Below are 10,718 nucleotides of genomic sequence, written 5' to 3'. Positions count from 1 at the left end.
TAAGTACATGTATCTACAGGTTGTCAAGACATCTGTTGCAAGAAATCTCTTTTTGTTATAGCATAGACCATCCAGGGTCTTTGGTTACAGCTACTTATGTAAAAGTCTATTGATAAATTTAATCTATGAATAATATCACCATCTTCCAGCAACCATGGCTTTCAACTGAAGTTATGGATATCTATATAATGTAATTGAGTTTTGAATACTTCATGACTGCAAATACAAATAATTAAATAACATAAAGACATTCAGGGTTTGGTCTTTGTTAAGTAGACATACCAAAGAAATTTTACTTGCTGTTTTACCCTGCCTTTGTGCTTGGTTGCTTGGTTGTACTCAATGGTACAGAATCCTTATTTTACAGAACAGTGAGTGACTGAGAAACAAACACTTGGAAAATTGCCTTTGGAGTGTCAAATCAAAAAGTGTCCATAAATCATATCTACTGATTGGTCCAAATACCTCCCGTATACTACTGAGAAGTAGATACCATGGCAATGGTATTTACAAACGATTCATTCACTGTTGTGGAATTAGAATCATAAGGTTTTTTTTCTTGTGCTCCAAGGGGCCGTGGATAATTAAAACATGTGCATGGTAAACGCAACTTCCGCACTTAGTGGGGGAGGGGGTTTGGCTGACTGTATTTCGATTACTAAGCGCAAAATCATACTACATGACTTTATATCGCAACATCTTGCTATCGTTTTTACTATAGGTATCGCAAAATATCACTATATTGTTTGGCATGTACTAGGCAGTGTGTGGCACCAGCGCTGTTTTGACATACAAGTAATTCAGTGCACGTGTAAAATAACATAACTATCATTTTGGATACACTGTTTCAATTTATTTCATTCTATTGGTTGCATCATTGCCGAGCTGGCGCTGAACAAAGATTGATTCTAGACAGAGTATAAGCGGGAGGGGGTAGCATAAGCATGATTTCAAAGCAATGTAATTACCAATTGTAGGTATGCCGATACAGAATGAGGCTTGGTTTGAATTTTTTTATTGGGGGGGGGGGGGGGGGGGGAGGAGGTTGAGGCCGAATGCAGTTGCATTTACCGTGTGTGTGTTTTAATTATCATCGGCCCCTAAATCAATACCTGAAAAAATGTGTATGATGTATAGTTTTAAAGAGGACCAGAATGTATTTTAAAAGGGAACTTGAATGGACAATCAAAATGATATGTTTGACTTATGGAGTTGAAATTTATGATGAAATGTTGGATTAAACTGGAAAACAAGCAAGTGTACACATAGCAATGACAATGAATGCAAATCAATGTTGACATCATGTTGAAGCCGGTATAAGCTAAGATAAGAACCCACTTTTGCAGGAAATTCTAATCCAGTTTTATTTTAATACAAATATATATACTGAAAGATAACAAAACAGACAATATTACAAAAAGATACTGTAGTTTTTACCGTCATGTTCATAAACACTCAGAAATTGTTGTGTACAGTACTGAGCTGTCCAAACCAGGTACACTGCTGGCGCCTCTAGAAGACATCAACTCAACAGTGCATTTACGTTTCAGCCAAAGCAATACTTCAAATTTAGCCGCAAACGGACTTGAGTGTAATGTTGTAAGACACTGCTGTTTGAGAATGTTGCCTCGAAATATTCATAGAGCCTGTGGATCACAGTCATGACTGTGCTGTTGATGAGATGAACAGTGCGGTCAGTTTCATTCTGCCAGTCACAATCGATCATGGTTCGTGTATATTATATTGAAGGCGGACGCAGGTGGGAATCGTTCAGCGGGCCAATGGATGATGAGCCATCGTAACATTATCCATAAAAGCCCCATTTTGGGGTCAAAAAGAATTAGTATACCGACGAAGTTAGGGTTCTGCTTCTTTCAAACATCGGCGTTTCACTGATTGGTGATATTGTTGAGTTCCAGTGATCGCACACTACCAGGTTGAAGCGAGCTTATGACATAAGTGTAGGCATGGAGCCAAGTACACACACATACCTACCTTCTGCATCCTGCGCATTGTCACAAGCATAGTCTCATAAAAAATATGAAAAAAAACTTTCGTCGCTAAGTCACGACATTGCAGTATGCATTCTTCCGTTTTCAGGTTGTATCAATTGAATGTTGTTTATTTGAGGATTTTGTTGCATTGTGTATATCGTAGATGATCCGGTGTACACAGCAAATGATGTGATCATTAGCACCTTCTGTGTGTCACTTTGTGATTGACAGCAGTTTCAAAATGGTCAACGGCTATGTTGTCAACAGCACTGACCGTGCACAGAAACAAACTTTTCATAAATATTAGACTCACTTGAAACTGTAAAATAGACAGTATTTCGCTCACAATGCTATGTCTAAAGTATTCATGAAAAATAGACAGTATTTCGCTCACAATGCTATGTCTAAAGTATTAGGTACGGTGGTGGTACAGAGCTACATTTATCTGCGTGGAAAAGATTTATGCCAGTTTTCTGGAGCAGTTGCTCGCATTGCTTCCATGTTTCAGTCATTCGAAACAATGAACAAACTGAAGTTAAACTGCCTTTTCTACCCAAGGAATGGCTTTACAGTAACATAACAGTGTAGCAGCTAGCTGTTGGTTTATAGCTGTGCTGGTGGTTTTTAATACGTGCTGATTTTGACTTCAACAATGGTGGGGCGAAAAGTTGTCAAATTTAAAATCCGCACGTAAAACATTCCGCTAAGAGGTCGTCATTAATAAAAGCAGGCGCACGACAAACGTAATTCTTTCATTTAGGGGGAGGGAGTAAAAGCTCATTTCATTTTGTGTGCATCAAAATCACATAAGGATTTTCGTCTATTGTTTTCTAAACCATGACCACTTGTGCTTGTGGGAAAAATGCGGAGCTGAATTTACTGCAGGATTGGGGAGAAAAAAAGTGTTCAAAACATGAATTACAAAAAAAACACTGTCGCAATTTTATTTTTGAATTGAAATTAATACACTTTTCAGTGCAGTGACACGTGCGGTACGCAGTGCAGTCAACCGACATTTTGAACATTTTGACATTTTGAACGCAATGCTAGCTTCGCATCCATCAAGAACAGAATGACCACAATATGCGGAGACAAAAAACACCAAAAAGACATAAATGTGAAATACAAACGTGTATGCTTTTTCAATGTGAAACATGTACATGAAATATTTTCCTACGTGCAAAATACATTAAAATGTTGTGTCTAAAACAGTGAAACGCGTAAAGTGGAGGTTTATTAATAAATATGCGCTTCCTGTATTTTTTCACGGGTGTGCGGATCAAAGAGGTGCGTGTGGGTTTGTCAGAAACGGCATCATAATACGATATCGATTTTGCATAACTTTCGTTTTGAGGGGGAGGGACGGGGTTTCAAGTAAAACAAAGGAAAGTTTCTTGTGCCTCACCACCGGACAAGGCCCCCCATGTCCTTTTGGTGGAACTGTCTGTAATATGACTGGTCCAATAATCATTTCCATTGATACACTTTTCTAAACCATGACCACTTGTGTTTGTGGGAAAATACATTACCAGGTCCATGGGACATTTTAAGTAGGACCATCCTGAACCACTGATAGTGGTGGTAAACTGTGCGTCCATGGTGTAAATCACAGGCAATCGACTCAATGCAAGCGAAACCGTAACTGATGAAACTTACTGGTAGCATCAGTGGCGGTTTCGCTTGCATTGAGTCGAGTGCATGTGCAGGTTTTTCGGCATGGGGGCCGGCTACTCCCGAAACCACAGGCTTTCGAAATTCGACTCAATCATAGACAGTAGAGGGGGAAGATATGCGTGAGATCGCGAGATTTACGAAGACAGGAAGCCCTCGAAGCTCAAACTTCTCGGGAATAATCTCGTTACCGGGAACCTGATTTAAGGATTACAACATAGGTTACTTGAAAAGAAATGCGGCAGAGACGCGTCCGTCTTCCCCCCTCTACTGTCTATGACTCAATGCAGGCGAATCGCCAAACCGCCACTGATGCATCGGATCAGTACCCAGTGGCGGTTCGCCTGCATTGAGTCGAAAGCTTGTGACCGAAACCGCTCGCCCCTGTTGCATAAGCGCAAAGATTTGGGCCGCGACACAACACAGTAGTGCACACGTACACGATCCCAACACCGTGAGCCGCTAGCCGAGCGCCACGGGAACGAAGACAGAACGTCAGAAGGGCAACCACTCAACGACACCCCGAGCGTCTACGAATGGACATGTATCTACATCAACTAACCGTTATTTACGTTCCATACATACAATACTTTACGATCCAAAACCATAAGATCGCCGGTGAAGAAATCTTTGAATCTTAGTGGTAAACTTGTGCAAGAACGGGGACTTCGATGAGTCGTCGTCCAAATAAATCTACTGAAAATGGCGCCCGACCTTTTCATTGGTCTACATTCACCTTTGACCTAATATAACCTTTACCCCGTATTTCAAACCCACAATTCCATTCAATTTCCTTTTCGTCGCCATTCGGAACAGAGTAAGTACAGGTAAAATGTTACAAAGATATGCATCCACGGCAATCTCTTCAATCTTTCGGTGCGTTCATTCCTAGTTGTGCTAATATCGTTGAGAAGGCCTTTCCAAATACAAGGACTCAATTTAATCTGTGAAGATGACTGCAATGATCGTAGTTTACCCCAATAAACTGGAGGATAACAAAGTCACGAAACCATAAGCTTTACAGTACGGATAGGGTTGATATGTTTATAAGTCAACATGAATGTCATTTTGACAACATTAATGGATCACTCGTTAGTCAAATCATGATTAATAAGCACATAATATAGTGTAGATCACACACATAAACGTGCTGTAGTGTTTCATGGCAACACCTCGAAGCACTTTGGAAGTTGCAGCGTGGATGGCGCCGATGAGGTAGAACGAACGTATCCCACGTCCATTGTTGCAGGGTAACCGAACTCATGCCATTGAGCTAAAATAAGATGCTATACTGCACCCAAAATTTAACCAGCTTGACATTTTACAAGCTTGACTCGTGGATTCTCCAGGGTCTATGTCGGAAGCCCGGGCTTGACCTCACAATTTTCCGTAGACCATGGTGCATGGTGATAATCAACATGACAAGTGATTAGCTGACATGCTGTTTTGACAGTCAAAACAATCATAGGATCTTATGCATGATGATGAATTCGTGTAACGAAGCTGACATCAATTCTCGCAAATGTAATGATCTAGTACTTGACAGGCTAATTTGCAGATCAAGTGAATTGTTATAGGTTGGATATATGGTTGCCCCTAGTGTTACCATAATATTTTGATAGTGCTTTTTCGCACAATGGCATTGAAAAGCCTTTGGGGAGGGGCATTGACTAGCTGCAAAATTGTAGCTCTAAGGTGAGGCGGTCGGGGAGTTTTGGTTTTTGCGACCTCGCTCACCAGTAGAGCTACAATGCTGAAGCCCCTGTAGCATACAAAATAAGCACGCTGCACTACACTAACCTTGTCGTGTATGGGGTTTGGTATTTGTTCAAATACGTCGATCACGTTCCAAAAACATTTCTTAGAGCCGCCATTACCAACTTCCGGTAACGGTGGCTCCCAGAAACACGCTCAATGTTTATGGAATGCGATCGACGTGTCTGTGCTAATACCAAACCCCATAAACGACAAGGTTAGTGTAGTATAGTGTTTAGTCTTCAGTAGTGATAAATCGATACGACAAATGCAGTAAATATGTGGGATTTTATATGAAAATGCCGCGCCATGTGTGGCGCGCTTATTTTGTATGCTACAGGGCCTTCGGCATTGTAGCTCTACTGGTGAGCGATGTCGCAAAAAACCAAAACTCACCGACCGCCTCACCGTAGAGCTACAATTTTGCAGCTAGGGGATTGACCATATAGCAAGATCGATTTAGTTAATGTCAACTAGACTCAATTTTGGTGCAGTTGACATCGATCTTGTTAGGCATTGGTTCAGTTGACTTGAAGTCTGTTGCATTAGGTGTATTTTGGCTGACTGTGTCGGTATTAAAGAGCTATATCCAGATTTCGATATGTAGTGCAGTGATCTCCCCAGGATTTTCTAATAGAGTGACGGCTAATTTGCATAACAATAAATGTAATTGTTATGGTAATGAGTTTCTATTGTTTACCAAAAATTATAGAGTGGCGGCCACCACTCTATAATAGCTCTCGGGAGAACACTGTAGTGAATAGGTGTCAACTTCTTGTTTTCCTGAAGCAATTTCATCAACATTTAACAACAGTGTTTTTGTTCAGGTTACTACCCAGGCAAATTTTACCAGGGTCCCAGGGCTCGGAAATTCTCGGCACCCGATGCCTGTCACAAGTGAATTTTGAGTCCGGGCAAGTGAAAACGAAATTCTCCCAACCTGATGGACAAATGAATTTAAATAAGGCCACTGTACGCGCTGCCACTCTCTAGCTCTTTGACTGTACCGCTTTCGATATGGCCAGCCGATAAAATAGCTCTGTTCTGCTTGATTACAAAATAGCAAAATATTGACGTCTTTGCATGCTCACGTTTTGTCTTCTCATGAAATCAGGGACACGAACAATACAGTGATGAACGACTAGATTTTGTTGGGACGTCCACTTGAAATGCCCTCAATATGCATGACATGTTTTACATCTAGTTGCTGTTTCGTGTCAAACACCAAATCGATTTGTCGATTTTGCAACCCTCTAAATTCAAATGCATTTTTAGCTACTATAGACTATAGTCTATAGAAGCTATTGGGATGGGTATCCGTCCGGCGTCCGGCGTCAGTCTGTATGTATGTATATATGTATGTATGTATTTGTGAACTGCAGTACTTACTGATTTGATATTTGTTGTGTAGATCAAAAATATGATTTTGAGAAACTATTTTTTTTAATTTTTTGATATTGTTGAAAATGGGCAAATTAATGCCAAAAAAGGTGTTTTTGGTAAAAAATCTTCTTCTTCATAACCGCTGATCAGACAGCTTTGATATTCGGTATACAGGTCCCTAGGGATAACCCAACTTAGATTTGTTCAAATTGTGATGAAATATGCAAATGTGTATTTTTAAGGAATTTTTTGTCATTTTTGGTCAAAATTTGACTTACATTGTATGTAATTCTTGTACTGTATAAACCCTATCAATTCACCCAGAAAAAAATAATTAATATGATTTTAAATAATTGAATTAATAAGGAAATCATCAAAGCCAAAATAATTTTAGTGTGGAATTATCAGAAAGTTCAACTTTTTTTGACAGTTCATAGTGAAATGCTTACCATCTTGGAGGATGAAAACATGTAAAGGCAACTTTCCTGAATCCCAACTTTGATATATTCTGAACCACCATTTATGTTATCTAAAAGAAATTGCTCATAACTGTTTGTCATGATAGGGTGGTCAAATAAATAGAGTTAGAGAAAGTTCTAATTTCCATTTATGGTTGACTTGGTAAGGATATAATAAGATTACTTTTTGAGGGAAAAAATAGAGTGGTCAGTTAAAAGAGTGGTCAAAGTGATAGGGTTTTTATGGTAAAGCTAGGCTGTAAGATTCCTCGTGTGCTATTTATAGCAATTATGCAATCTGTGTAAACAGTGCAATGAAAGTGTAACATGATTCCTTATAATGCTTTTGATGACCTTGAACTTCTTAAGTTTCAAACATTTGTCTCTTCAGTGTGCTTTCTCTGAGTACGTACAGTCTCAACTTATTCAACAGAACTTACTTACAATGTTAATTTGAAAGTTAAAATGTGCTTGATTAATAGGATGAAAATACTGATATTGAAAGATGACCAGCTCAATATTCTTTATAACCTGACAGATATGCTGTTTTTTTATGACGTAAATCTTGATTTAAGCAAGTCTTGTTTACTTTAATTAGAATGTAATTAACTCTTGTTTATTTGCTATTATAGACTAATATAGTCTGATGAAATATGCAAATCTGTATTTTTATGGAATTTTTTCCATTTTGGTCAGGCCATCCTGAAATGAGCTATCAAAGATATCCACCTTCTTCATCAATACATGTGTCACAAAAGGTTATTCTCTACATAACACAGCAGAGCTCTGTCAACTGTTGAGTCGCTTGTTTTTTCAAAACCGCTGGTCAGACAGCTTTAATATTTGGTTTACATGTCCCTAGGATGACCTTAGTGAGATAATTTCATACAGTCAGGAAATACTTAATTTTGTATCCATGTCTATAGTAGCTTCAGGGACATTAGCCCTATGTTTTAAATAGTTTTGTGCGCACATTTTGTAGTTCATCAGAGTTTGGAGACGTACAATCTGACAAAAGTACAGGTCTCTTGCGATACTTTCTTCGAGAGCACCTTTGCCCAAAAACTTGGCACATGAGCATGCCACAGAGAAACAACGTGACCTGACTGAGCGGATGGTTTTTCTGACGATTGGTAAGTGTAGAGGTCAGGGCCTGTGCAGAAGTCAAAGCATCAGCGTTATGGCCTTATGACATATCTAAACAGAACGCATAAGAAATCACCAACAAAATAGGAGGGCAATGGCTTTTGTACTGGGATAACAAACTGTTTTGTAAGATTTGCTTCAAATATTCGACGATTGCCAAGCCCACGGGGAGGCGGAACGCGTTCATCGACTGATGTGGTGTTTCGAGTATTGACAGGTGCAGGCGAGATCACACTATGTTGCTGAAATATCGATGTCTACCCGAGAAACAGACTCGTCCTGATCATTTGCTACCATGGCCACAATCGCTAATACCCTAATGGCTATGCGGAAGTTAAATAACGACCAACGACGTAAATATCGGAACTGTTCACTACTGTGTATATGCTATCTAAACAGGGAAAACCGACATGCATGTTCACCGGCCAAACTTCGAGTAGAAATCCCTATAGGCCCTCATTTCCTATAAGTTGGAACTGGCAGTTCTCAACAGTGTGAAGTAGCTACAAACTATTTTGCTTTAACCATAATCATAGTACTGCTGTTAATTTTAATCTGGATTCAAATTCAAATGGCAACAATAACAACATCTTCACACATATACCGGTATACTCAAAATGTTGACAGTGTGAAAACTGAGTTCTAGTATTAACAAGCTGCATGACAGCATGTTACACAAGATATTATTTTTGACACACACAATAAGGACGCAAAAATAAATCAGTAAGTTACAGCTACTGTTTCTGACATGAATAAAACCATCCACATTTACTCCCAAAATCATTTGAAATTCAGGGTAATTTCAATTTCACTGGTCCGTTAGAAAAATTCAGTTACCCAATGGCAAACATTTTCCAATCCTGGGCCCCCAGTCATGTTATGGGTTCGTCAGTTGTATCAATGCAGTCTTCATCTTCCCAAACCCTAGCAAAAACACTGAAAAGGTTTAGTCTTTCCAACACCTTGATAGCGTTATCTGTCCCAACAATATGCAAATTCACATACTTCACTATTAGCCATTAACAGTATCTTTGTCTCCAGCGTAGAAGGCAAATATACCAAATACTACTACTATAAGAATTTAAATAGTATTCATTTAAACATCTCCAAAATAAAGGTCTTGAGGAAAATAACTCTCTAACCAACTCTCTCTCTCTCTCTCTCCAGCATCATGGCTATTCGTCATGAAATGTGCGTTGGCCTTAACAAAGGGCATAAAGTCACCAAAAATGTTATGAAAAGATCATCAAGGAGAAAGGGAGTAAGTATTCAACTTTGAATTCAACTTTGATTTCAGTAAGATTTCATATAGACCATCCAATGAATCTCCCTCCTATAGGGCAGATGTATAGACTATCCAATGAATCTCCCTCCTATAGGGCAGATGTATAGACTATCCAATGAATCTCCCTCCTATAGGGCAGATGTATAGACCATCCAATGAATCTCCCTCCTATAGGGCAGATGTATAGACTATCCAATGAATCTCCCTCCTATAGGCAGATATATAGACTATCCAATGAATCTCCCTCCTATAGGGCAGATGTATAGACTATCCAATGAATCTCCCTCCTATAGGGCAGATGTATAGACTATCCAATGAATCTCCCTCCTATAGGGCAGATGTATAGACTATCCAATGAATCTCCCTCCTATAGGGCAGATGTATAGACTATCCAATGAATCTCCCTCCTATAGGGCAGATGTATAGACTATCCAATGAATCTCCCTCCTATAGGGCAGATGTATAGACTATCCAATGAATCTCCCTCCTATAGGACAGATGTATAGACTATCCAATGAGTCTCCCTCCTATAGGCAGATGTATAGACTATCCAATGAGTCTCCCTCCTATAGGGCAGATGTATAGACTATCCAATGAATCTCCCTCCTATAGGGCAGATGTATAGACTATCCAATGAATCTCCCTCCTATAGGGCAGATGTATAGACTATCCAATGAATCTCCCTCCTATAGGGCAGATGTATAGACTATCCAATGAATCTCCCTCCGAAAGGGTTGATATAGTAACAATAATAATAATAATAATAATTTATTGTTACACACCTTGTCTCAGCGGTCTGCACATTACAGAAAATTACAGAACATTACAGGTAGAAATAAAAAATTCAAAAATTCTCAGAGATGTAGACCATCCAATGAATCTTCCTCCTATAGGGCAGATATATATACACCATCTTATGAATCTCCCTCCTATTAGACCATCCAAAGGATCTTCCTCCTATAGGGTAGATGCATCCTTCTGAGAGACAGTTTTAGACCTAGAAGTGGACTGTATATGATGCCACTT

The 10,718-nt window shown here is 39.3% G+C and overlaps 2 protein-coding genes across 4 annotated transcripts in view; one reads left to right on the top strand and one right to left on the bottom strand.

Annotated features, from left to right (window-relative positions):
* LOC139122107 (recQ-like DNA helicase BLM) overlaps positions 1–4,376 on the bottom strand; it is a 50,390-nt gene extending 46,014 nt beyond the window's left edge. Inside the window, exon 1 of the mRNA XM_070687497.1 lies at positions 4,228–4,376. The gene's annotated coding sequence lies outside the window, so the exon portion shown is untranslated. The remainder of the gene's footprint in view (positions 1–4,227) is intronic.
* LOC139122110 (large ribosomal subunit protein eL36-like) overlaps positions 1–10,718 on the top strand; it is a 33,828-nt gene that overhangs the window by 21,659 nt on the left and 1,451 nt on the right. Inside the window, exons 1-2 of one of the 3 annotated variants that reach the window (XM_070687502.1) lie at positions 4,415–4,482; positions 9,575–9,668. In XM_070687502.1, coding sequence (XP_070543603.1) covers positions 9,579–9,668 — 90 coding nt within the window. In that variant the 5' untranslated portion in view covers positions 4,415–4,482; positions 9,575–9,578. Of the gene's footprint in view, positions 1–4,414; positions 4,493–9,574; positions 9,669–10,718 lie in introns of those variants that run through there. The other 2 variants (XM_070687503.1, XM_070687500.1) reach the window with 2 other exon arrangements.

Source organism: Ptychodera flava, chromosome 21 (assembly GCF_041260155.1).
Source record: "Ptychodera flava strain L36383 chromosome 21, AS_Pfla_20210202, whole genome shotgun sequence".
NCBI lineage: Eukaryota > Metazoa > Hemichordata > Enteropneusta > Ptychoderidae > Ptychodera > Ptychodera flava.
This window is presented reverse-complemented; position numbering and strand designations above follow the sequence as displayed.